Genomic DNA, 26032 nt, shown 5'->3' on the forward strand with positions numbered 1-26032 from the left:
TTGCCAGTTTAATGGCTGGGCTCCCTCTCCCCTGGAAAAGGTGTGATCACCCTAAATAGAAGGTTCTTGGGTGTCTGTTCTCTGCCTCTCTCTGCCTTCCTGCCAGCAGAGATCACTGATGTGGAAATAAGAAACGTGCCAGGGGAAGAGGAAAAAAGTCTGGAGCAGAGAAATCCAAGTGGGATTGAGCTCCTTGCTGAGGACAGGGCGAGTTCAGTGATATCAGCCTGGCAGATGTTGGGTAGTTACAGGCACAGGATGCAGAGAACTCCATCAGAAAGGTCACAGCCTGTGTTTGCTCTTGATGCTGCAAGAGCTGATGTTCTTTTGTATTCAGACAGGAAAAAAGAACCATTCCACACCAGGCTTTCCAGCCTGTGTCACCCCCTTCTATAAAAAAATGCCTTGTGGGGTGGTGTGAGAGCAGGGAATTGATGGATGGTGGGTCCCTGGGGAGGATACACATCTTGTTTTTATTTCCCTTGCTTCATTTCATCCTTCTCCAGATGAATGTTTGTGGTTGGTGGAAAATTTTCACCTTCTTTTCATCCTCCACCCTTCATCACCGCCGTCCCAGAAGAGCTCATTTGTAATTGTTCTGTTATTGCTCCATTAATTATCTTCCCAGTTTCCCACTGGATGTGAGGGGCCTGATCCTCCTCTCATAACCCACACCTTTCACATACCTGCCTTCCATAGATATCAGAATTGTTACCCAGGCTTGACATTGGTTTGTGGGAGCAGAATCGGGTCCAAAATAAAATAAAATAAAATAAAATAAAGACTAGGTCAAGCAGAAACAGATCCTGGTCTCCTTCCCTGTTTATTTGTATGCACAGTGTGATGTGAAGGTCAGCTGAATGGACACACCAACAAACAGGGACGTTCTTGCCATGAAATTTTGGGGCTAGAACTGGCTGAACCTGTTTTTTAATGTCTCACTTTCTCTCTTTCAGAACATGGAAAAGGTGCTGGTCCCTTCTGTCACGTTAATTGTAGGCTGTGGAGTATCCTCGCTGACACTTTTGCTGTTGATTATCATTTATGTCTCTGTTTGGAGGTATGGCTTTCATTCTCTTCTCTTCTTTTTTGGGGAAAGTAATTTGTCTTTTGACCTACACAGACCCTGGAATGTTTGCTCTGTGGTTTTGGGTGTCTGGTGCTTGAGGAGGAACTGTTTGGGAACGAGTGGGCCCTGCAGAAAGTCATCCTGGTGGCTTAGCTGGCATTATTCTCTCCTTTCAGTGCCAGAGAAATTAGCAGAGTGAAATTAGTGCCATGCCCTCATGTAGGGACATTGTTCCATTTCCAAAAACCTCGTGCTGGTTTCGATGCCTTTGTGTACCCCAGGAAACCTTGTCAGAGGCGAGGTGGACACACACACAGCCTCTTGGCAGGCAGATGCTGCTGCAAGGTAATTCTTTGGGAACATCCAGACCTCCGTGGCCTGCCATGAAAACATCTGGCCTTGAAGAACTGACAGAACTTAAGGATGTTAAACCTCAAATCATCTAAATAACCCCCCAACCTTTTAGCTACGCTTTGCCTTCAGCTTCAGTACCTCAGTACCTCCCATTGCTGACAGCTCCTGCACACAGCTCAGGTGGAACCTAAAATTGTGTCATTGGTGGAGGCTGAAGGGATTTTGAAGCAAAGCTTTGATGAACAATTGGTCCATGCCCCTGTTTGATACATTCTGGTGACTCTAAGCTGGAGGTGTGCAAGGGATTTTCTCCCTGTATTGCCTTGAACAAGTTTATCCTGTGAGATCCATGTCTCTCCTAAATCCATGGCAAACACGCTGAGACCTTCATGGCTCCATGCCAAGCAAAGACAAATCAGAACCAGGTGAATGCCTGTGAAATCCAAATGGAGTGGCTGCAGGGAATACAGCTGGGTATTACTGGTGATCCTTTTGGGAAAAGGGATCAGTGTTGAGGCTCTTAATTTGTGCAGTTCTTCGTGGTAGGAAGGAAAGGGTAAATTCCATTTAGAGATTGAACTGAGATAACTTTTTCCACGCTTTGACAGAGGAAAGAAACAAGAGAGTAAAAACTGAGCAAAAAATGCATCTTTATTTATTTTTTGTTGATACTGTGACAGTGCATAGTGGCTGGTTAATTTTGGCAGCTGAAGACTGATCATGATAACGTTTATCTAGAACTCAGGTTTTTCCGTGCCTGGGGTATCATTGGATGTGCTCAAGTCCTTGTCCTCTCCTGCTTTTCCTCAGGCTGGGCGGCACTGAGCAGCGCCGGTAGGTGACTTACTGGGGCCACTGGTGTCAGGATCAAGTGGAAAGTTAGGGTAGAAGATTAAAGAGCAAGAGTTCGAGCCTCACCCTCTCTTTCCTATCAGAAACAGGGTCAGGATCTGAAACCCAAGCTCAGACATGAGGCTGAATCAGTTTGGAGCATGCCAGAGCCATTTGGAATAACATCATCTATTTTTTTCCAGGACTGTGCTCCCCCCTACCCTCCAATATTTGCTGTTATTGAGGACAGTAAATTGCCTGACCTGTTTCAAATGTGTTCTGTTTAATTTCTCATTCCACTCTTTGCCTTATGCCTATGCCCAAAACGATCAGCAGGAATGGGAGGACACGTTTATGGGAGGCTTGAATGGGTATTTCTGAGCTAGCCAAGGATGCACATGCATTTCCAAGTGATCCTGAGACCAGCTTTATCTTGATTAAAGGGCTCTCTATCCTGAGTCTCTCTGTGTAAATATCTGTAAAGCATGATCGGGGTGATCTCTAGAATTTCTCTTTGGTGCGCTGAGTTTGTTCCATTTCTTCTCTGTAGATCATGTTTTCATGTTTTCCAAACTTCACAGCATCCCCGTGGCTGAGCCCTGAGCGCTCTGTGTGTCCTTTTTATTTTAGGCATAGCTGCTGGACGTGAATGTGCTTTCCTCTTAATGGTCTCGGGGACTTTGTATTCAACATTATCTCCCGGCTCCCACTTTGTTTTGCCCCAAATGTTGTGTATTCTGATAGACAGCAGCTGGAGGAGTGCTTAGAAATGGAATCAGCAGTATTATTGTCTCTAAAATGCAGGAGCAGCATCAAAGCACTTCTTTTCCACCGTGCTGGAGAGAAACTCCTCCTGTCCTGGCTGCCTGATCTTGTGTGGAGAGCACTCACCAGAGCTCAGCTGTTTTGGGGAGCTTTGGCCGGAAAATTTCCCATTCAGAACTCCGGACAAAGGCATCTGGAGCATGCATCCATAGACCCAGCTTGAGCATGAAACACTCCTGATGAATAAGCTCGCTGAGGCTGACAATCTGGAAGCTTTCCCAGAATTTTGCCCAGCTAGGGTTTGTTTGTATATATGGGAAGCAGAAAGGAAGGGAGGGTGAGAAAGAGGGAGAGGAGCACGGTGAAGAAAAGAGAGCAGAGTAACAGGGAGGTGATCCCAGCTTGGGGCTGCGTATCAGGGAGGAAATAAATCTACCCTCCACTCCCCATTGAAAAGCCCCAAATAAAGGCTGCTCCTTGGTGGCACCTACTCAGCCACTGGCATGAATGGCACGAGCTTTTTGAGGCAAGTGATCCCTTCAGGCACGGCCAACTTGGCACGGCCCCGCTGGAAACTGGAAGTTGTTTCTGTTCAACGGCTGTTGGTGGCCTGTTGGTGGCCCCTCTCCAGTTCCCAGTAGACAGATGGCTGCAAAAATCCCTGCTGCAGATGGTGCATCTCTGGTGTTATTAGCAGGCTCAACAAGAGGGGTCAGTGACACAGTGGGCCACAGGAGTGGGGTGACCTTGTTCCATCTGGGCGCTGGCTGTCCTGGGTCACAGCTGGAGGCACAATCTGTGTGTGCGCCACGTGCTCCACCACCCCTGTGGAAAAAAAGGGGGAATTGCATGAAAAAAATTGAAAACTGGGGGGGAAAAACCCAACTGCTCGGGTCAGAACAGGTGAAATGACAGCTCTTTTCCAGCAGCTCCTTGACACACTGGCGTTTCAGATGTGTTTTCCATCCCTGAACTCATTGTGCTCAGCAGCCTCTGGAGTCAGTGACCTTTCCATAGCAGGGGATCGATCCCTGCTATCGAGCAGCTCATCCACCAGCCCATCAGCATGTGGGGCAGGGCAGAGCTCTGTGCCTGGCTGCATCCCTGCAAGAGGACAGCCCCAGCTTTTCTCACTCCCCAGGATTGATTGAGTGGCTGTAGGAGCTCTCCAGGGGCTGCTAACACTGCCTTTAAACCCAGGAGCTGGGGATGCTGAGGCACTCCTGGCCCTGGTGGAAGGTGGCAGGGATGAGTAAGTGGCTGTGTGAAGAGGGATGTGTGTGGCACGGTGAGAAAGCAGCAGTGACTCAGTGTTTGTGGAGAGGAGAGGAGTCTAATGGGGGCAGAGAAGCAGTCTGCAGGCTTTCCCCACCTTTTCCATCCCTCTCAGCTGGTGCAGGGCTTCCTGCAGAGTGTGGTGACCAGTGACAGCACCTGAGGGAATGGCTGGAGCTGTGTCAGGGGAGTTTAGGTTGGCTATCAGGAAATATTTCTTAATTCAGAGAGTGGTTTAGCACTGCAACAGGCTCCCCTGGGAATGGTCACAGCACCAAATATTCCAGAGCTCAAGAAGAGTTTGGACAATGCTCTCAGGCACAGGGTGGGATTGTTGGGGTGTCCTGTGCAGGGCCAGGAGTTGGACTGGATGATCCTTGTGGGTCCCTTCCAGCTCAGGATATTCCATGATTGTAGGACACAGGCTGGAGCAGAAGTTTCCCTAAATTAAGAGTTCTCCCCAGTTTTGTGGCTGAGTACAACATGTTTTGATAAATAGACAGAATCCCTGTGTCAGTGGAGGGGTAGCAAAGCAGCACCCTGGAGTAGCTCTGTCTTTGCTGCAGATGTGTTTTTGGGCAAAACCCATCAAGTTCTATGGGTTTTCTCCCTTGATACAAATTCCTGACTTTGGCCAGAGGGTCTGGAGAGGAATGGTGATTTCTTTCTGTGGAGCATCCTGTGCTGGAGAAGAGGAAATGGAAGGAAAAAAAGCAAGCGTGGCAGGAGGTCTTCTTAGCATTCTGACTGAGCAGAAACTTAACAAGGAAATGTTTGGAATCCAGGTCAGGCTACCAAGGAGGACTCTGGAAGAATTGCCCAGGAATGCAGGATTGAATTAGAATGGTCAGAGTGAGCTGTGTTTGAAACTGGTCAGGGATGTGGAAGGCATTAGGAATGGGTTCTGGAGGTTCGTCAGCACCAAAGGATTTCCCAGGAAAGCGTTGGTGCTGAATGGGACAAGTGCCTCATGGATAAGGAAGTTGAAAAGGTGAAGGTACCCAGTGCCTTTCTGCAATGTTCTGCTGGCAAGGTTGGCTCCCAGGCACCCAAATTCCTCCACAGAGGCAGAAACCAGGGAAGAAAATGCTCCCCACTGCCAAGGAAATGAGAGACAGGGACTGTTTAAGTTGCCTGGATGTTTGCAGATCCAGGGGATGCACTGAGGGAGATGTTTGGTGTGACTGTGGAGCCACTCTGTCACCTGGGCAGCATCCTGGAGGCTAGGAGAAGGCAAATGTTGCACCCACCTTTAAAAAGGGCAAGGAGGAGGATCCAGAGAACACCTGACTGGTCAGCCTACACGGCCCCTGGGATGATCAAAGAGCAAGTAGCTCTAAAGGTTATTTCCAGGCAGAATGATGGACAAGGAAGTGATTGGGAATGGACGGTGAGGATTTGTGGAGGACAGGTTGTGCCTGGCTGCCCTGTTTTTCCTTTTGGGATGGGATGGCTGCTTGCATGGACAGTGGGGAGAAGCAGCTGGTGTGGATTTTGACATTATTATTAACACAGTCTGCAAAAGCATTTTTGTGTCCAGATCATGGAACTATGCACTGGATTGCTGGCTTTATACCTGGATGGAATTCCTGCAGGATTTGAGGGTAGTGGTCAAAGGTTTGAGGCCTAATCAAGAGCTGGTCACCTCTGGCCAGGGTTGGTAGAGTGGCCAACATGGTTTAATGTCTTTAAAAATGTTTGACACTCCTGAGGCCACACCTGAAAAGGGACCCAGTGTTGGATTCCCCCCAATTCCAGAGGTTCCAGCACATTGCAAGTCCAGTGGGTGCAGGAGAATATCAAAGCAGGCAAAGGGAATAAACTTGGAGAGGAGGAGGCTGTTGAAGAGCAGTCATGGAGAAGCCAAACAACTTGCAGAGGTAGGCAGGGAAAGGTCTAGAGGCACCAGCTGCAGCAGGAAAAGACCCAGCTGGATATAAAGCAAAATAATCCTTCACCACAAGAGCAGTTAAGTTAAGCAGTTTAGTGCTGTAATAAGTCAGCCAAGAGAAGTGGTAGCGTTTCTGTTCCTGGTGATTTTCAAATCTCAATCAGATGAGACCCTGAGAAACCTGATCTGACTTGGAAATCAGTCCTTTTTTTGGGCATAGCATTGGATTGGGAACTTGGGAGGTTTTTTTTCACCCCCCGCAACCTAAATTATTCTGATTCTATTCATTGCCAATCCACATCTTGTTCTTTGGAGGTTCAGGGATCTGGAGAACAAGATAAATTCTCAGGGTGTGAAGAGAAGCAGGGAAAAAGGAGAGTTGGTTTAAGGGGGCTTAAGGGGAAAAAAGTCTGAAGACAGCTGGATTCTCTCCCCTTACATTAAAATACAGACTTATGTTTAATTCATTTCTTAGCTTTTTCTGACCAGTGGAGACTTCAGAAGTTCATGCTAATAGCAGTGGGATCACAGTGTTGCTGCACAGATTTATTACATCTTCTTCCCACCAGGGCAGAGCCCAAATCTCCTTTTCTACCCCATAGAAACTACTGGCTGGAAATTTGATGTTTTACTTCACACAGTCAAAGCATAACAAGACTGAGGTCTCAGTACCCTCCAGTCACAAATGGAGCAGAGTCCAGGTGATGCCCAGCATTGTTTAGAGCCCAGTGAAACTAGGAAATTTGGGTTCAGCTTGGCTCTGGAAGGAATCAGAAGCTCACTGTCAACCCAGTTTCATGCTGAGCTGAGATCCTGAATTTTGCAGCCTGTTCTGGGGCTGGGAGAGTTGCAGGGAGAAGTTGCCATAAACCACATTTCCAATAGATTAAATAGGAGTTCAAGCTACCTTTGCTTTTTTTTTGTTTGTTTGTTTTTTTTTGTGGGGTTTTTTTGTTTGCTTTTTGGTTTTTTGGGTTTTTTTGTTTGTTTTTTGTTTTGTTTTTTCGCATCCAGGAAAACATATCTTCACCATTCGTGTTTGTCTGAAGGTACAGCTCAAGGAGAAGTTGAAAAATCAAAGTTTTACAGCCTCCCTTAGGGCTAGAGCACAGATTTACCCTTGGCAGAGCACACATGTGCAGCAAACCTGTCCTGCCCTCCTCATCAGAAACTCAAAACTCTGCAGCCAAGGCACGACCAACTCACTCTCGCTAAAATTAATTAATGAAATTAAATTCCCAACATAAATAGTTGATGTGCTGGAATATAGGAAATAATCCTGCATTAGCCTCCAGGGATGAGCTGGTTGATTAATACATCTGTTTCTAATTTATATAAGCATCAGCATCTCCTCTTCACTCATCTGGCATTCAGGCAGGGCACTTGCAGCATCTCTGAGATAATTCACGTGTGTGAATGTTGGTGTGGTCAGGTCTTGAGTCAATCCTTGAGGACTTGCACCTCTGCAGTTCCCTTTTTGTTTTATTGGGTACATAAAAGTGCCTCCAAAGAAATTCCCCTCCGTCGCCAGTGGTTTGAATTAATTGTGGTGCACTTACCTCGGCAGCGAGCCTGGTGCTGTGCTGCAAATCAGAAATGACAAATTGCTGGCTCCTGCAAGGTGCTGAAGGCAACAGTTCCCTGACTGCTGTCCCTGGTGTCCCAAACCCACAGCTGCAGTTATGTATTTGGCCTAGTTTGGAGAAGTGGTACAAAAAAAAAATTAAATAAATAAAAAAAATTAAAAGGCAGAAATGCTTCTCAATGCTTGTCACCCCAGGAGGGGTTGTTAGGCTGAAGGAAGGGGAATGCTGAATCACACACACTTTGTTGTCAAGGTGCATGTGTTTGTAATCTGCTTCCATCGCCAGCATGCCCGTTGCTCTTGGTTGGGAATCTTCTCCGTGTGTTGCCTGTTTGTTTTCTTTCAAGCTCCTTTTCAAGCCCCCGTTTCAAGTAGGCAGAGCTGAAGAAGATTTGCAGCACTCTACTGTTTTAGGAGGGGCTCAGACTAGGCTGGCCCCTCGTTTGTTGGCTCCTAACTCCAGCATTGATGGGGGATGATGGAGACATCTTCTCCCCCTTCCTTTCCCCCTTGTTCTTGCCTGGCTAGCACATAAAACCTGCAGGAAATTGGCAGTTCTGTAGAGCCTGGCCTGGATTGCTGCTTTTCAGGGGTCACCCAGGGCAGGCTGTGACAGGGTGGGTGTCCCCTCTTCTCTCCCTGCAGGTACATCCGCTCGGAGCGCTCCGTCATCCTCATCAACTTCTGCCTCTCCATCATCTCCTCCAACGCTCTCATCCTGATCGGACAGACCCAGACCCGCAATAAGGTGAGGGATCCGCTGGGGCTTTGTTTATTTGTTTGCTTTCCCCCTGATTTAGCGCTGAAATGATCCATTCAGGCAGCACTTCCTCATTTTTCCTCCATCTGTTAATTAGCGACATGTCAAAGACACGGCTAAATGGCAGATTTCAATTTTCTCTCTCGCTCTCTCTTTGATAATTTGTCAGCATCCTCAGGGCTTTGATTAAAACCAATGTGATATTTTTGAATATCTGCCTAGAGTAGCTGGCACATGGCACGGTGAAGAAGCGTGGTGATTTGCAAGGCTTTAACCATTTTATTTTCAAAAAAATTACAAAGACAGATTGAGAAAAGGCTTTAAAAAAAAACCCCAAACAAACAACCTCTCAGCTTTACATTTATTTCTCCAGCAGTTTTTGTACTCTGAGCTGAAAGTACTTAGCAGATGTTAATGAACACAGGCACAAAACTGTCCAGCATTTTTTGGGGATGCTTTGCCAGATGCACCATGAGCACTGCAGGGCCACGAGGGACTCGGAGCAGATTCCAGAGTGATTCCAGAAATCCAGACAAGACCCAGTGTGGTTTTCCAAGCCATGAGCACTGGTTACTCTCTTCCCACAGACCCAGCTGGAGAGGCATGGGTTGCCTCCATGACTTTTTTCCAGCTCGAGCACTTTCAGGTTCTCTGTTGATGTCTGTCATGACAAATCACTGCTCACCATTAGTATTTTCCTCTTGTAAATTTCCCCCTCTTCTCAAATGCTCTGACCATGATAACTCTGTTGTGCCAAAAACCGTGAGGCAAAATGCCTCCTCCACTCTTTCTGCTGCCAAAATCACAATCAGAAGTCAAAAATTAGTTATTGGTTAACAGGAACCAGAGACCAGCTGGGTTTTTTGAGCCCCTGCTTTGGCAACATGAGCACAATGTCACTGTTGGAAGCATATCAGAAAGAAATTCTTCCCCATGAGGGTGGTGAGGCACTGGAACAGAGAAATTCTGGATGCCCCAACTCTGGAAGTGTTCAAGGCAAGGTTGAACAAAGCTTTGAGCAAAGAGAAAATCTTCCTGCCCATGGCAGAGGGTTGGAATGAGATGATCTTTAAGATCCCTCCCAAAACTCAACCCATTCTATGATTTTATGTTTCCTTCAGAGAAGCTGAAAGATTTAGTGAATCAGGGACTCATTCCTATGGAAGGCCCTTTGGGTTGGGGTTAGGTTGTTTTAGGAAAAGCTTTCCAGAAACTCCCTTCCCAGAGCAGAGCTGTCTTCCATTCCCAATGTGGTTGGCAAGAGGTGGAGAGAGGGTGACCCAAGCTCCTGCTTTCCTTGGTTGAGTTTTCTGCCACACCAAACATGTGCTGGGAGCTTCTTTCCATGGAATAAAACACTGAGGGATGCTCAACAGGACAAACCACAGCTGGACCTCCTCTTTGGTGGTTCTTCTTCACCTCAGGACAGGAGCTGGACGTGTTCCTCCTCTCCCACCCCCACCACAGCCCAGTTATGAACCCAGGTTCTCCCTGGAGGTTTTTTTTGTCCCATGATTCCAGGAGTTCACTGTGGGAGCTGTTGGTGGGGACTCAGAGCTCCCAGCAGCGATGGCAGGAGGCAGATTAGCTCTTTGCACATCCATATGCATGAAACCCCAGAAATAGAAAGGTTATTCTTGGATTTCCTCTCAGCCATCTAGTAAACAGTCTCTGGCAGGCGAGAGAGAAAGAAAACTATACAGAGGAGAGACGAAGGAGTGTAAATTAAGATTTTATTCACATTCAATTATCGATAATAGAGCGCCTTGGTGATTGATTTACAATTGCGGCTTCTCCGGGAGATTTCTGCGGTATCGGCTTCCCTGGAAATGTCAAATTCTCTCTGGATTTCCATCCATGTAACCTCAAAGGCGAGATTCCACGCCTGGATTTGCTAAGCTTTTTGAAGATGAAAGGCCTGGGAAAAGGCTAAAAAAAAATTACAGTCAGCAATGCAGGGATACAAAGGAAAGGGATGCTGCAGGAAGTGGCCGTGTCTCCGAGGCTTGTGCTGGAAGGGAACAGATTTCTCCTCTTAAGGGAAAACAAGAGCTAATGGCTTTGACAGACTGACAAACTCTTCTGGATCTTGGGAGATCATATCCCTGTGCTTACCCCTTCATGGGGATGTTTGGTTTTCCCCACAAGGAAGGGAAAACCTGCAGCAGAGGTTGCAGAAGCAAATATTTGCTTGCCTATCGGTTGGCCAAGTTCATTTGAGGCGATGAGTTCATCCTGGTCCAGCTGAGATGTGCATGTTTCTGTTGCCTTCCTCTCCTCTCTTCTTCCCTTCCTATCAAAGCTACTCATTTGAAGAAAAAAAAATAAAAAAAAAACCAAAAACAAACTCAAATGTATCTCTGTGGTGTACAATTGTAAAGCAAAGCTTTTGTCTCTCCCCTTTACAAGGAAGAATTGTGTTGGTTTGAAAGAAAATCAAAAAGGCAGTGTGAACAGTGTTGTACCTGATGTCAGTCAAAAAAGAAAAGGGCTCTAAAATAACAATCTCTTAAAATCCATTCCAGAAAGCATCCTGTGTTTGTTGCTGATTCATATAGGGTTTGTAAGCTGATGAATAGGAACCACCTTTTGTAAGGATTCTTGTAAAATGTGAAAATGACTGGACATTATCATATTGAACTGTGTTATTTGTACCAAATTGTCATCCCAAATCCACTTTTAAGCAGAATACGGAGGGATTTGGTGTCAAATGCAAATCTGGAACAAAAAAGAGAGTTCCTATCTCAGGGAACACACGAGCTTGCTTTTATTCACAGCCTCTGATAACGTCTGGTGATGCCAGTGGATGAATTGAGAGCAATCCGATAAAATCATGATAAAAGCCACTCTGTACATGAGAGCTCTGGCTTGAAAGATGCTGGTGGTTGAAAAAAGAGACAAAAGAGAAAGGTTCATTGACCGTAAAGCCAAGTCCATGTTTCTCCATATAACTCAAAGCAAAGAAATTCTTGATTATAAACCTCCCCCTTCCCAAATGCCTGAAGCCTTTTTTTTTCTATTTTTTTTTTTCTTTTTATCATCCAGAGTCACTTTTTAAATCTATTTGCTCTGCCTTCTCCTCGGGAGCCACTGGAATTTCTTCCCATTACTTTCTTCTTGAGTACATTGATTCACAGTTTTCAGCTCACAGATGGGGGGAAAACTGGCTGAGTGAAACAGAGCGGCACCAATTTGCACCAGTGAAAGATTTGGCCTTGCTGAGTTAAAACAAAGACGAGCTTGTCAGCTTTCCAGTCCATCTCCCTGGCACTCCGGGATTGTTCTTCATAATGCATTTGCCAGTTCTTTCCTCAGTTTAATTTTAAATGGCTTAAGCTGCCTGCATTTCCCTTGTGAGATTTCCCCACCAAGTCGTAGAGCTCACCATTATGAAATTCTTTCTAATCTAAGGGGTTTTTCTTTCTTTTTTTCTTTCTTTTTTTTTTTTTCTCCTGTCTGCTGGTAGTTATGTGCTCTTGGACAACTGTGCCCTCATGTTTGCAGTCCTTTCCCAGCTCCTGGCAGCCGTGGTTTCACCCAGCTCTCACAGCTTAACTCTTTCACTCAGCCCTGTTTTTCTGGCAGGGGCACCATCCAAATTGCCTTCCTCAGATTTCATTTCCATGCCTGGGCTGCCAGGGACGTGGTACTTTGCAAACCTTTTGAGCTGAGATTAGTGCACTGTTAACTAACCGCTCCATCCCCCCTGCCTTGCAAGGATCATGGCAATAGTTTGGATGTTTTGGAAATTAAATACATCCTGCTGAAGCCAAGAAAGCACCAGGATGGGGTGTGTGCTCAGACTTCTAGTGGAAGGTGTTGCTGCCTGTTTTGGGGGGGTTGTAATTAAATGATCTTTAAGGTCCCTCCCCACTCAAACAATTCTATAATTCTAAATTGTTAACCATGACCTTACCCTAAAGCTCATCCTTCAGAGCAGCTGATTTCCACATAGTACTTAAATTTAAAGCTTTGGTCTTAGGTCAAAGCTTATGGAGCAGCCTGCCCCCTCTTAAACATTATTTCATGACTTTTCCTTCCAGAGCCCGGTTCGGTTTGGTCTCCCACGCCTTCCTCTCGCTCCCTGCCGCTCTCTCCGCCTGCCGCTCCTCTCACGTGTCCTCCTTTCCTCCTCTCTGCAGGTGATCTGCACGCTGGTGGCGGCTTTCTTGCACTTCTTCTTCCTCTCCTCTTTCTGCTGGGTGCTGACCGAGGCCTGGCAGTCCTACATGGCCGTGACGGGCCGGTTACGGAACCGCATCATCCGCAAGCGCTTCTTGTGTCTCGGATGGGGTGAGGACCCGCGGGCTGCGGAGCAGACAAGGGACAGGCTGCAGGAAGGGCTGCTGCTCCTCTGGAGTGTGCTTGGAACCCTTGCAGGGGCTCCAAGAAGGGCTGAAATGGTTTAAAATAAGTTGAACCTCCTGCCCAGAGCAGCTGAAAATAGAGGAGCTGAGTTCAGGTTTCAGAGGGCGCTCCAGGGGTGGTTTCTCCTGGGGTTGGGTCTGTTTCTTGCTTTCTACTTTTCTCTCTCTGCCTGTCTCTCTCCGTGTTGGATGTGTTCTGTTGGTACATGACACCAGCCAGGGCAATCCTGGCCTGGATCTGCAGAGCTGTGGTCAGCAGGACCGGAACAAGGATTGTCCCTTTATGCTGGGCACTGCTTGAATTGTGGGGTCAGTTTTGGACTCCTCTCTCTAAGAAGGACATGGAGGTGCTGGAAAATGTCCAGAGATGGCAATGGAGCTGGGGAAGGGTCTGGAGCACCAGAAGTGGTTGAGGGAGCTCAGCCTGGAGAAAAGAAGGATCAGAAGGGACTTTCTGGCTCTGCACAGCTCCAGTGCAGCTCTGGTGCAACCAGAGGGGGCACCTGCTCCTAGGTAAAAATAATAGAACAAGAGGAAACAGCTCCAGTTGCACCAGGGGAGGTTTAGATGGGATTTTAGGGAAAACCTCATCACTGAAAGGAAGACCAAGCGTTGGAACAGGCTGCCCAGGGAAGTGGTGGAATCACCAACCTTGGGAGCACTCAAAACCCATGAAGAAGTGGCATTTAGGGCCATAGTTTAGTGCTGGACCTGGTTGGGCTCAATGATCCTCGAGGTCTTTTCAGTCTCAATGATTTAACAGTTCTAAGATTCTGCAGAGCAACCTGGAGTGGAGCAAACTCTGAAATCCTGTCTCCATGGCAGCAGCGCCTTTTGGAGACAAATAAACTGCGAGACTGCTGCAGATGCTTGTAACTAATTTTTCTCCCTCTGCCTCTGCCGTATGTTTAATTTATTAGCCTTAAATGATGCATTCTGTAGTAGAAAACAAATACAAACCCATAAACCTGGGCTTTCAAAGTGATAACAAGGGTGTGTTTGTAAGGAGCGGCGGCACAAAAAGTTGCTGAGAAGTGAGGAGGCAAGGGAAGGAAAGGAGTGTGGCTGAGCTCCATTAATGTCTCATTTTACAACTGAAGTCTCACAATTCACCCCAGGCAAGAGATTTCTGGTGCTTACCAAGCACCCTGATGTGATTTATTCTGGCACATCAAGAGCCGTCCTCGTTGCGGCACCTTCATCCCTTTAAGTTTTCCCTCCTAAGCTTTTGCTTACAACAGAGAATAAATTGTGTTATTAAAATCCAGGGTTTGTGTGTTAGCAGGAGCAGAACCACAATACCTGCAGAGCACAGGCTGCAGGAGCCTGGGTGTGCTCATGCATGTGTTTATACCTCCTTGGTGACTCCAGCAACATCAGGGATATCAAATGTAACAGACTAATAGCTTTCCTAGGTAATAAAAAGGGATTTTTTTACCCCCCCTGATTTGTAAAAGCTGGGACAGATGGGTGTGTTAGCCAAGGGAATTTTGGATGAGCAGCGTTCACATTTGTAGTCTGTACAGATTAAAAAAAAAAAAAAAATCCCCCTACATGTGTAGAAGCATAATTTGCAGTGCTAGTAAAATGTAGTCAGCTCTGAGCTAGGATGCACTGCTGATAAATGATGCATAATAACCATTTGGAGTAGGTTAGGACAAGAAATGAAGAACACTCTTGCCTATTAAGGCAGCAAGGGAATTTTGGATATTTAGCATCCTGCTAGACTTCAGCTGTAGAGCTGGGATTAATGGCACTTGTAAGAGGAAAGAAGCCGAAAATATGTTTTAAAGAGCATAATCTGAAATAATTAGCACAATTCACTTTGTCATGGGCTGATTCTCCCCCCTTTCCCCTCTTTGCACATTTGCATTTCTCTAAGCCGTCGTTGGAGACGTCTTTGCCAAGTTCTCAGCTGCTCTCAGCTGTAGCTCATTGAAGCTGCAGAGAATTTCAGCAGTAGGGAGGATTATTTTGTATGTCTTTGGTCTCCTTGGATGTGCAACTTTGCAGTATGATTTTAAAATTATTAGTAATAATAATTATTAGTAGTAATAATAATTCTTGTCCGTGCTTGGACAATGCTCTCAAGTTCATGATGTGATTTTTTGGGTGATCCTGTGCAGGGTCAGGAGCTGGACTTGATCCTTGTGGATCCTTTCAGTTCAGGATGTTCTCTGATTTAGAACAGACAGATAAACTGTTCCCTGGGAACAACTCAGTCATCATATTTTAGCCCCAATAAAGAAGAAATATTTTTTGTCAGGATTTTTATGACCCTGTTATAGTTTCCACAGCTGGATTTTTAATGCTGCCATAGCTCAGCCTCTGAGTGGGTCTTCAGCTATTTATAACAAGAATGGCTCTTGGGAGTTATTAGCAAACATCTTCTCTAGTGGAACATGATTAACACATGGCCTGATTCTCCTGTGACCTGGAAGTACAAAACTCTTTGAAAGAGGTTTTGAATGGGTTTGCTTGGAGCTGTGAGTGTTAAATTCCCTTTGTGCAGAAAGCCCCCAAAGCCTTGCTGGTACTGCCTGTGCCACAGCAGGTACATGGAGCAGGCCAGTTAGGAATAAATACCTTGATAATAATAAAAAAATCAGAGTAAAATTTGGATGTTTTAGGTGGGGATTTTTTCAATCTAATCCCACCTAACTTTGCTCAGACTGCTGACAGCTCTGCCCCTCTCATTATGATGCTCTTTGGCTTAACTACTACAACATAGCTACCACTTGGAGTAGCTGCTCCTTGTCCAGACCCATTCCCAGCCCAAACTGAGGCTTTTACCCAACCTTGGAGCGAGCCAAGTTCAGCCTGGAGCTGCCAAGTTCACAGCCCCACTCTGGATTTCTGCATAATTACCACGTCGGAGAAAAGCGTTTTGCAAAGAACGAGTTGCTATTTTTGGTGGAGTCTTTGCCAAATTTCCTCTTTCCCAGGGTCTCTTGCACCAAGCTGTATTCCTGAAAATGTCCTTCCCTGTGTGGTTCCCTCCTGTGGGATGCTGCATTGATGGCACCATAGGGAATGCAGGATTTATCCAGGATGAGGTGTGAAGGAGGCTCAGGGAGAGGAGCAAGAGTCAGCGGGGAAAAAAAATGAGAAAAAGAGGAATGGAGAGGAAAAAGGAATGAGAAAAAGGGAAAGGAAAAAGGGAAAAAAATAAAAAAAAGGAAGGGGGAAAGGAAAGAAAAGGGGAAGGAGAAAGGAAAGGAAAGGAAAGGAAAGGAAAGGAAAGGAAAGGAAAGGAAAGGAAAGGAAAGGAAAGGAAAGGAAAGGAAAGGAAAGGAAAGGAAAGGAAAGGAAAGGAAAGGAAAGGAAAGGAAAGGAAAGGAAAGGAAAGGAAAGGAAAGGAAAGGAAAGGAAAGGAAAGGAAAGGAAAGGAAAGGAAAGGAAAGGAAAGGAAAGGAAAGGAAAGGGAAAGGAAAATGGAAATGAATATCAAAAGAGATGCTTTTTAAACTCACTGCCTGTTGGGTTTGGACTGATGAAATGTGACCTGTGCTTGGAAATCTCATGTGGGAAGAGAAGCACTTCCCTGCAGGATAACCCTCAAATGCTCCACATTTCAGCCCTGTGGCTCCCAGCTGCTGCAGAAACTCACCATTAATCAACCCTGGGATGATTTGTGTTGCTGAGGGCTCCCCTTCCCAGGGGAATGGTGTTTGGAAGCTGTGCCTGCACATTCCTGGGATCTCCTGCAGTCACCTGCCGTGACCTCTGCAGCTCCCAGCTGCCTACTGATCCCGCTGATTCTTAATGGGATTTTCCCATCTTTAGTGTTGAGACTGCTTAATTCCTCCTGCCACAAGGAGGAGGGCTATAAAAAGCCACATGGAGACCTCCAGAGCTGAAGCACCCGATGTTATGAGCTGATCTCCAGGCATTTCTTTAGGGAAAGGGGACAGCTGGACTTTGAACCTCCACAGATCCTGGAGGAGACCTGAAACTCTTTCTCATTGTTGTTCAGAGGAACCTGCTCCATTACAGATCTTGGGGGACCTGTTTGGGATAGGGAAACTCAGTTTTAATTTCCTTTTCTGTCTCATTTGGGGCAGATTTGAACCTGGGCTGCTCACCCTACACTGAGTGCAAACAAAGCTCTAAATCTTTGTGTTCTTGGAGTTGGGGTGTGGCTGAATAGTCCAACTTCAGAGACACCATGAAGTACCTAAGAATAAAATAAATCAATTTTATACATCTGAATCTACTGAAAGAACTCCCCACGACTGCTGAGACCACAGCAGGGCAGGAGCTGATTGCAGCTCATGAGATTTATTTCAATAACAGAGGCATTTAAAGTTCTTGCTTCTAGTTTTGAGGGTCCTGAGCTCAGTCTGTGCCACAGAGCCGGGCTGCAATGGATGGTGCTGGAATAAGTCTGGGAAAAAGGGGAAATATGGGGTGGGAGAAGGGCTGCACATGTGATTTAATGACCAGTTTCTCCTATTTGATTTCCATAGGGCTCCCTGCCTTGGTGGTTGCCATTTCCGTGGGATTTACTAAAGCCAAGGGATACGGCACCGTGAACTAGTGAGTGAAGAATTCCTTTTCTCCCCTTGTTTTATCCTCCATCCTTTTTGTCACTGACCCACAGGAGGCAGGCTGGGAGCTCAATTTCCATGTGCAGGACAATTCCTGCATCCCTGCCTCCTCAATCCATCATCTGACCAAGCTGGATGGTGTGTTCCTTTAAAAACAAGTTCCTAGGGACTAATTAGGTTTAACTGTTGTATTTGTGGCCTCACTTTGATCTAAATACCTTCCACTTAGAGCTTTTTAATGCATTTTTAAAGGGGGAAAGTGTGGAATATTTAAAGTTAAGGATGTTTAAAAATTAAAGCCATCTTTTTTTTTAATCTGTTTTTGTGCTTGATTGTCCCCACATTTTCAAGGTAGCTCAGTTTTAGGCAACAGAATGAGCCTGGCTTGTGCAAACCAAGGTTCTGACAGCAGCCTGTGTTTGCCTGTTTTCCAAATTGCACAGGTTTTGTCTTTAGGAAGATTTTATGTGTTCATAAGGTGGGAGGGAAAACAGAAAAGAAATAATGGAAGAGGTAAAAAATGCATTAAGGCAAGGCTAGGCTCACTCAGAGCTGAGCATTAGTATGATTTTAAATGAAAAAGGAAAAAAGAGAAAATATTTCTTCCCTGTGCTGTTAAAAACCTCAGAAATTTCATGTATAGTGACAGTTTGAGGATAATATTTTATGTAGCAATAAGTCAGGCTCTTCCCTACTGCATCCCATCATTTTCCAGAGCCTTCCTGGGCAGAGGTTTGCAGCCCACACGGGTGATGTTGGAGACTGGAGCTGTTGATGTGGCCAGCAGAGCAGCAGATGAGGCTGCAATCGTCCCACTGAGGAAATGTCATGTGGAACCTCCTGCTCTCCCTCAATTCCCACCACATCCTGCACACCCACGGCCAAATGGCCCAGGGTTTGCATTTTAATTGCAGGGAGAATTGAAACAGCACAGCAGCGTTTTCTGTTTGCTTTGCATCCCGAGTTCTTGCATGACAGAGGGCTCAGGATTGTGGATTTCTCAGTACAAATCCAGAATTCCTGGAGTCTGGGCTGGCATCAGGATGCTGGTGGAGAGGGACCCACTGGTTGTTGTGTGACTCAGAAGGGCACAAAACACAGCCTGGTTTGCAGAAACATCACCAAGATCCCAAATTAATTCCCTTTGGATTTTCTGTGGGTCGTCTGCTTCTGGCGCATCCACGAGAACAATTCATAAAGAACAAACCTCAGGGAGGTGGGAGGGAGGTCCTGGATATTCCTGCTTCTCTTTCTTTGTTTATAGACTGGTGGGAATTGGTGCAACAACCTTTGTGGCTCTGTCAAAAACGTGTAAGAGCTTTTTGGTCAATGCTGACAACACAAAAGTGCCTGGGCGGGGAGGGGAGGAACGTGCAGGAAAACATTCCCTGTTTTCTGCCCTGGAGCACTGTGCCAGCATCTCCCACCCTGCAGACTGCAGCCAGGAGGGTGTCAGCGTGTGACAAAACCTGCTGGGCTCCTGCTTTGCTCTCAGCTGGCACAGGGTGAGGTGGCCAAGAGGCTGGGCTGACTTTCCAGAGCTCCCAGGGGTTGCCTGGTCACAGCAGCTCTCCTCCTTTTGCTCCGACTCCTTTCAGCCCTGAAGACTCTGTCACTCACCAAGGGCTGGCTGCCAGGGGATGGAGGAGGACCCCAGCTCTGCTGTCAGGATGGTTGTCACCAAAATTGTGGTGGCCTTCATGCTCCAGCAAGTCCAGTTTGGTTTCAGTGATCCTTTTCTGGGATATTCCATGGCTCTGTGGTCCCTCCTTTTGCCTCCTTTCCACATTTCCCACTGTGGGGTGAAGCTGGTGAGTCCCACTAGAATCATGAGAAGAACAACAGTTCCTCTCAAGCTCAAAGATCCCATCAGACATCCCCAACGCTGCTATCCTGTTATAATTCCACACGTTGATGCCTTCCAGGACCTACAAGACATAGAAGAAGGATGGAGAGGGATTTTGACAAGGGCATGTAGTGACAGGACAAGGGGAAATGGCTTTGAGCTGAAGGAGGACAGATTCAGATTGGATATTGGGAAGAAATTCTTCTCTGTGAGGGTGGCCCTGGCACAGGGTGCCCAGAGAAGCTGTGGCTGCCCCTGGATCCCTGGAAGTGTCCAAGGCCAGGCTGGATGGGGCTTGGAGCAACCTGGGATGATCCTTCAGGTCTCCTCCAGCCCAAACCATTCCATGATTCTCTGAATTCCTGCTGGAATTGACTTTGCCAAGAGCCAGAGTTGCACTGAGTGGTGGATTCACGAGCCATGATGCTGAATAAAATGGAACATCTCTGTAATGAGAGTTACATTTACACTTTGGTGCATTTTAAAGCACAGAACAAATTTTGCTGTGGGCCCAGCTGGGCAGGGCACCCCAAAAGACTGGAATGCATTCACACTCCTATTTTCCTGCTCAGAAAGGCTTAAAAAGCCTCTACTGCATTTCTGTGTGGGGAGGCCCTTGGTTTTACCTCTCCTGCAGAGCAAAGTCAGCACTGCACAGCAGCAATTTCAGAGCTGAACTCCAAAATTTGAGCTTTAGCTTGGATATTGGGAAGAAATTCTTCCCTGTGAGGGTGGTGAGGCTCTGGCACAGATTTCCCAGAGAAGCTGTGGCTGCCCCTGGATCCCTGTCAGTGTCCAAGGCCAGGTTGGATGGGGCTTGAAGCAACCTGGGATGGTGGAAGGTGTCCCTGCAGTCTTTAAGGTCCTTTCAGCCCAGATTTGTCTCCACTGGGCACTCCTGGGGCATTTCAAGTGGGCACTGCAGGCTTGCAAGGCCCAATATTTCCAGTTTGCAGAAGGAAGGAAGAGCTTTAATCACAGCACATCCCTCCCTGGGACAGAGGGGATAAGAGGTGACAAGATAAACCACAAGGGACTTTGAAAAACCCAAATAAACATAAAGCACACAGAGCCTTTTAAAGCATCTTCCAACCCTACAGTTTCTGGGTCCCAAGAGCAGAGCATGAGCTCCCATGGTGGAGGTGGACATTGAGTCAAAACAGGGCTCTGATATTTAGGTAAGCACAGAATTAAACACTCAACAGCAGTTTGGTTTTGGGTTTTTTGGGGGTTTTTTTGGTTTTTTTTCTCTCATCCCACTCACAGTGGTAAAAAAAACCCCTGACATCCACCCAAGAGGACATGGCCACCAGGGCATTTTGGGGACAGCTGCAAGTGTTGAAGGCATTGCAGAATTAATCCTGGTGTTAAAGACTCTCAGGGCAAAGCTGGTGGAAGGGGCAGGGTGTGAAATGTGTGATGTGTCTTGAGGCTGGAACTGCCAAAGGTGGCCCAACCACATTGGAATAAATCCCATCAGGATGTTCAGCCTGGGACCTCAGCAGGATTTCACCCTCTTTGGTCCTGGTTTGTTGTTTTTTTTTTTTCAAATTGTACATGGGATGAAGCTTTTCTCTAACAGTGAAAACACAACTGAGCAGCAGGAGGGGGTTTGTCCCACCAAGAATTGTCCCATCAAAGGCCTGGCTGTGTCTCCAAGCTGTAATGCAGAGAGATCAGAGCCAGTGGTAGGTTTAGGGAGCTTGTAGTATGTTTAATATTTACCATTTAGCTGGCCAGACTGCACTGAATTTTAAGCTGAGGAGGGAGAGAGAGGTTCAGATTAAAAATTGAATATGTGCTGCAGGATTTGGGGTGTGTCTGTGCTGTGCTGTGAGTGGTGATTCCCAGCAGCCATCCACTCAACCTTTATTACTCAGGACACTCCAACAAGGGGATTTTTCCTTTCTCCTGTCTGAGCTGCATTTGAAAGGAGATTTTGCTGTTGTTTGGAGCATGCTGGGGCAGGGTAGAGGCTGCAATTCCATTCTCAAAGAAAGTCTGAGGGACACCAGAGGTCTAAAGGACCTGCCACTGATCACCTCCTCAGATTAGGCTGAGTGCCTCAATAATAACTCTGCTTTTAGCTGCTGCTCCAGGGACTGCCTCTGGACCTCTAAAGCTTCACAAACAACCTCCTGAAGCTTGAAGTGAATAATTGAGGTTGTGCCACTGGTGCTGGGAGCTCGCATCCTTCCCCACAAGAGAGCCCATCAGTTTTCTGAGAGCAGAGCCTGCACACAGCACATTTCTCAGGGTCCTGCAGTGTCACTGCATCAGGGCTTTTGTGACCCACAGGTATCTCAGCAGCTTCTGGGTTAATCTCTGGATAAACGCTGGTATAAATCAGGCCAGCCCTGATTTCCCAGCTGTAATATCAATGATACAAAATGTTTTGTTGGTGCTGCCTAATTTTACACAGGGTTGAGATGAGAGCTGTTGCTGGCACGGCTGGACAGTGTGAACAGGGCTCAGTGGAAGCCAGCCCTTCCCAGGACCAGCACAAAAGCCACCACCTCCCATCTGTGCCACGGCAGAGTCACAAAAAGATCAGTTTGTAAAAAGGTTTTTTTGTGCTCAACACAAGAGCTGCTGTCAGTTGAGGAAACTCTGCTTAGGAATTGTTAAACCATTCACTTCCCCCCTTCCAGTGATAATTTTGTTTTAAAAAATCACTGAAGAGATCCCTTGGAAAGTACAAGGGAACCTCTTAGCAAAATGCAAATATTTCTGTGCCTTGGAGGCACGAGGCTAAAAGCATCTCCACCAGGCTGGGGTTTGCTGTCAGTTCTGCCTCTTGGATATCCCTTCACCCTTTCCTTTCCCTTGCTGGCAGCCAGCACCTCTGACAGCCTCAGCAATGCTTGGATGAAGGGCTGTGGCAGGGGGGCAGGCAGTCAGAAGGGATCAGTGCTCGGTGCTGTGTGATCTCACCTTCACAATTCCTGTTGTTCTGTCCTGGTTTGGAGGACAGGTGTCTGCTGAGAAAGGCAGGAGCCTCTCTTTGAAATGGAGAATGTAAACCCCTCCCTCCAAATTATTATAATTTTGAAATCAAGGGGCTCTCAGGCAAAGATACGGGAATTAGGAATAACAGTTCTTTACTAGGGAAATTAAAATAGAAATACAGCACTACAAAGAAACAAACTCCAAACCCTGACACAGTCAGAGTACAACCTGACACCCCGTCAGGCAGGGTGTTGGCAGCAGTCCCATTCCATGGTGGCTGCATCCTCCTGCAGTGACAGATGTGGCTCAGTTGGAGCAGTGCTCCTGTACAAGGTGCAGTTTCCCTCTGGAGCTCCAGTGGTGATGTGGAGAAATCCGGTTTTCCTCTGGAGTCCAGTGGAGAAAGGGGCTCCCTTAGTGTCCCAAAACCTCTGTTTTTATCTTGGTAAGAAATGTTGGGCTCTTCCCCCTGGCTGGAGCAACTCCCAATGGGATGCAGTAATTTTATCAGTCCCACAGTGGGACTCAATGGCCATGAGCAGAAAATGACTGGCTGGAGGAAGGATGGGGTGTGAAAAGATAAAGAACACTGCCCTGCCTGGTTTCAATGGATGGCCCATTAGCAGAATATCTGCCATTGAGATAAGGATCACTGCCCCACCCTCAACAGATGTTGATAGAATAGACACCTTTTATCACACTCTGTGTTGTAACCCAAGACATATTCCTGAGAGGGCAGGGGCTGCCAGGGACCCTGCAGGGACCAGAACCCTCCTTGCACCAAATCCTCAGCACTAATTGCAGTGCAGCACTGTCAGATTTCTTCATCTGAGCCACCAGCTGGAAGAGACACTCAGAAAAAACATCTCAAAAATCAGGATAGAGCGTTGGATAAAAAGGTTTGGACAAGGACTGGGATTTGGGAACCCTCCTCTTGCATTTAGGGAGACCTCCAGTCATTTCAGAGCTCCAAAGCTTCATTTTGACTCCCTCCCTTCTCAGCTGATTATTCATTTTATTATTACAGCTGCTCAGACAACTTGTGACAGGGCAACTTGCTATCAGGAAGAAATCAGAATTGATTAAATTAGCACATTACAGGTTTAATTTAGACATAAACAAGATTCAGACCTTGGAGGAAACCAGAATACCCTACTTCTAATTCTCAGTTTGAAATACTTCCCTTTCTTTGGGGTGACTTTCCAGAAACATTCCTTGTTTTGGGGCGAAAAAAAATAAATAGCATTTTTTGCAACTGAGATTTAATTAAAAAATATGAGGCTGATCAACAAAGCTGAAATGCTTCCAGGAAGATTTTTTTTCCCCTGGGAGCATCAGCTTGCTCCTGATGCAGGATGAAAGCATCTTGCTGAGGGCAGGGCAAGTGAATTACTGCAGGGTGAGCTGAGTTAAGAGCTTGGAGAAAGTTCCCTCTCCATTGTGGTTTCCTGCTCTTCTCCTGTGGTGAGTGCACGGTTGTTTCCTGCTGAAACAGGATTACTCCATCCCACATTTTCTCCAGGGTTCTGCCCTATCAAAGCATGCAAGCTTTCCCAGGGGCTGCTGACACAGTGAAAATTCCCATCCTCTCCTGCCCTGGAGCACTTGATTTGTGTGTCCATGCCCTGAATTGCTGGATTCCCCGTTTAAAAAATGGGAATTTCAGCTCCACTGCTGCTGTGGATTCATGGCTGTCACAGAACCTCAGGGTTTTTTTTGGTCCAACCACCTGCTCAAGCAGGGTCACCTGGAGGTGGCTGTGCCCAGGTGGCTTTTGAATGTCCCCAGGGATGGAGATTTCACAAGTGCTCTGCTCGTGCTTTGGCAGGGCTCAGGCACTCACAGGGGAAAAAGCATTTTCTTCCTGGCTTCACAGTGAAACCTGGAAAAACAAAAACTCAGAGAATGGTTTGGGTTGGAAGGGACCTTCAGGGTCATCTCATTCCACCCCCTGCAGGGACACCTTCCACTATCCCAGCTTGCTCCAAACCCCATCCAACCTTGGACACTTCCAGGGCCTCAGCCAAGAGGTCTCAAACAAATCTCCCTCAGTTTGAGAAGGCACCAGGCAGCCTGAATTCCACACCTGGTCTGTGCAGAAGGGAGGTGTCCTCCTCAGGGGATGTGGTGTGAGGGAGAAGGAACAAGCTGGTTTCCACACACCTCACATTCAGCTCATTCCATTAGAAATTCCATTCAGGGAATATTGTTAATTCCCACCCTGCTGCTGTGCTGTTAAATTTCCCCATGGAGGCAATCTCAGAGGGAGGGAGGAAATGTCCTGCACCCCTGGAAGACTCAGGGGTGAGTAAATGAGCAGAGGAAAATTTCCACTCTTTCCACTCTTTCTGCCACCTAAGTAGGACAAGAGCATCATCTTGCCAGCAAAATGCTGCAGCTGCTCCCAGGACCTGGTCTGAAACAGAGCACTCTCCTTAATTTTGCATGAATTCCCCTGTCAAATGTCATCCTGTGGGCAGGTCCCCAGGCAGAGGAGCCTTTATGCAAGTTCAGGAGAAATGGGAAGCAAAACTTGCTTGATTGAAAGCCTGAGATTTTTTAATTTTTTTTTTTTTTTTGCCGTGGGATGTCACCTCCCAGGCTGAACTCTGCAGGCAAAGGGAAGAATCCAACATGTGCCTGTTGGGGACATTTGCCACTGGGTGACTTTCTCTTCTCTCTTCATTTTCCAGCTGCTGGCTGTCATTAGAGGGAGGACTCCTCTATGCCTTCGTGGGACCGGCGGCTGCTGTCGTTTTGGTATTTAAACTTGTCTGAAAGATTTTTTTTTTTCTTCCTCTATATCTTATAGCAATTTCTTTCAACCCAAGAATACCCCTCTTTATTTCCACTTGTGTTTTGAAGAGTTTCCTCCTCCAGGAATAACGAGCAAAGCCAACAGTTTGGGATGGGGGCACCTCTGTCCTCCCTGGAGCCCCCTAACCTCTGATGAATGCTTTAGCTTGGTTTTGCTCTGTCTGGATGGAAGTGCAGGATGATGGTGGAAAACTCTGACATTAAATCCTTCACAAAACGCTGTTCCTGGTGGTTTTCAGAGCAGGCTGTGCCCTCACAGCCAGCTTTTATTCCTGGTCCATCCCAGGCCAGTGCATGTGAGCAGATTTCCTTGCTTGCAGGTGAAATTGAAATTCTTCAAATCAGTGCTGAAGAGGTCCCTAATGACCTTAAAAATGTCATGTTTGCTTTGAATTCAAAGAGCTGGCAGGGTTAAAGTGTGCATTCCTAAATTCCAGCTCCTGCATGGGGAGTCTGTCCCTCTGTCCCATTGTCCCTGGCTCCAGCACAGCCCCCAACCCACCCTGGCCAGTTTATTATTTGAGTGTGAGGTCACTCGAGGTGACATTCCCTCCCTGCTCATGAGCAACCTCAGGGCAGAAAGAACCTGGGAGCTGCTGCTCCTCCAGGAAATCCCTGCTGCAGCAATTTCCCGTGGGTTTAAAGCCACATTTGAGCCCCCACATCCTTCTGCAGTTTCTCTCCAACCCACTTTTTATCCAGTGGAGGAGCTTTGTGCCCTCTGAGGCTCCTGGAGAGTCCTGCAGGAATGGGGTTGTGTCACTCACAATCCCTTTCTCAGTTCAGGTTTTGTTTGGTGCAGAGCCTGGGGATGAAATGCCCCGTGGCAGGAGCTTACAGGAGAATAACTCCACAAAAGCTGGGGCTGCCTCTGTTCTCAGCGCTGTCACTGCACATCAAACCACCTTGGTGCCATCATTTCGTGACTGTGACAAAGAGAAAAGGCAGCAGTGACCCCTCCTCTGCAAGAAAT

At 46.9% G+C, this 26032-nt stretch overlaps 1 protein-coding gene across 13 annotated transcripts in view; it reads left to right on the forward strand.

Moving 5' to 3' along the window:
* Positions 1-26032, forward strand: part of ADGRB1 (adhesion G protein-coupled receptor B1) — a 282349-nt gene that overhangs the window by 213838 nt on the left and 42479 nt on the right. For 7 of the 13 annotated variants that reach the window (XM_033078467.2, XM_033078492.2, XM_033078475.2 and 4 more), the window contains 6 exons: positions 957-1060; positions 2162-2257; positions 8416-8518; positions 12673-12823; positions 17367-17436; positions 24936-25002. In XM_033078467.2, the coding sequence (XP_032934358.1) occupies positions 957-1060; positions 2162-2257; positions 8416-8518; positions 12673-12823; positions 17367-17436; positions 24936-25002 (591 nt within the window). The remainder of the gene's footprint in view (positions 1-956; positions 1061-2161; positions 2258-8415; positions 8519-12672; positions 12824-17366; positions 17437-24935; positions 25003-26032) is intronic. The other 6 variants (XM_033078503.2, XM_042779907.1, XM_042779909.1 and 3 more) reach the window with 1 other exon arrangement.

The sequence above is a fragment of the Catharus ustulatus genome, chromosome 1 (genome assembly GCF_009819885.2).
Source record: "Catharus ustulatus isolate bCatUst1 chromosome 1, bCatUst1.pri.v2, whole genome shotgun sequence".
Classification (NCBI taxonomy): domain Eukaryota; kingdom Metazoa; phylum Chordata; class Aves; order Passeriformes; family Turdidae; genus Catharus; species Catharus ustulatus.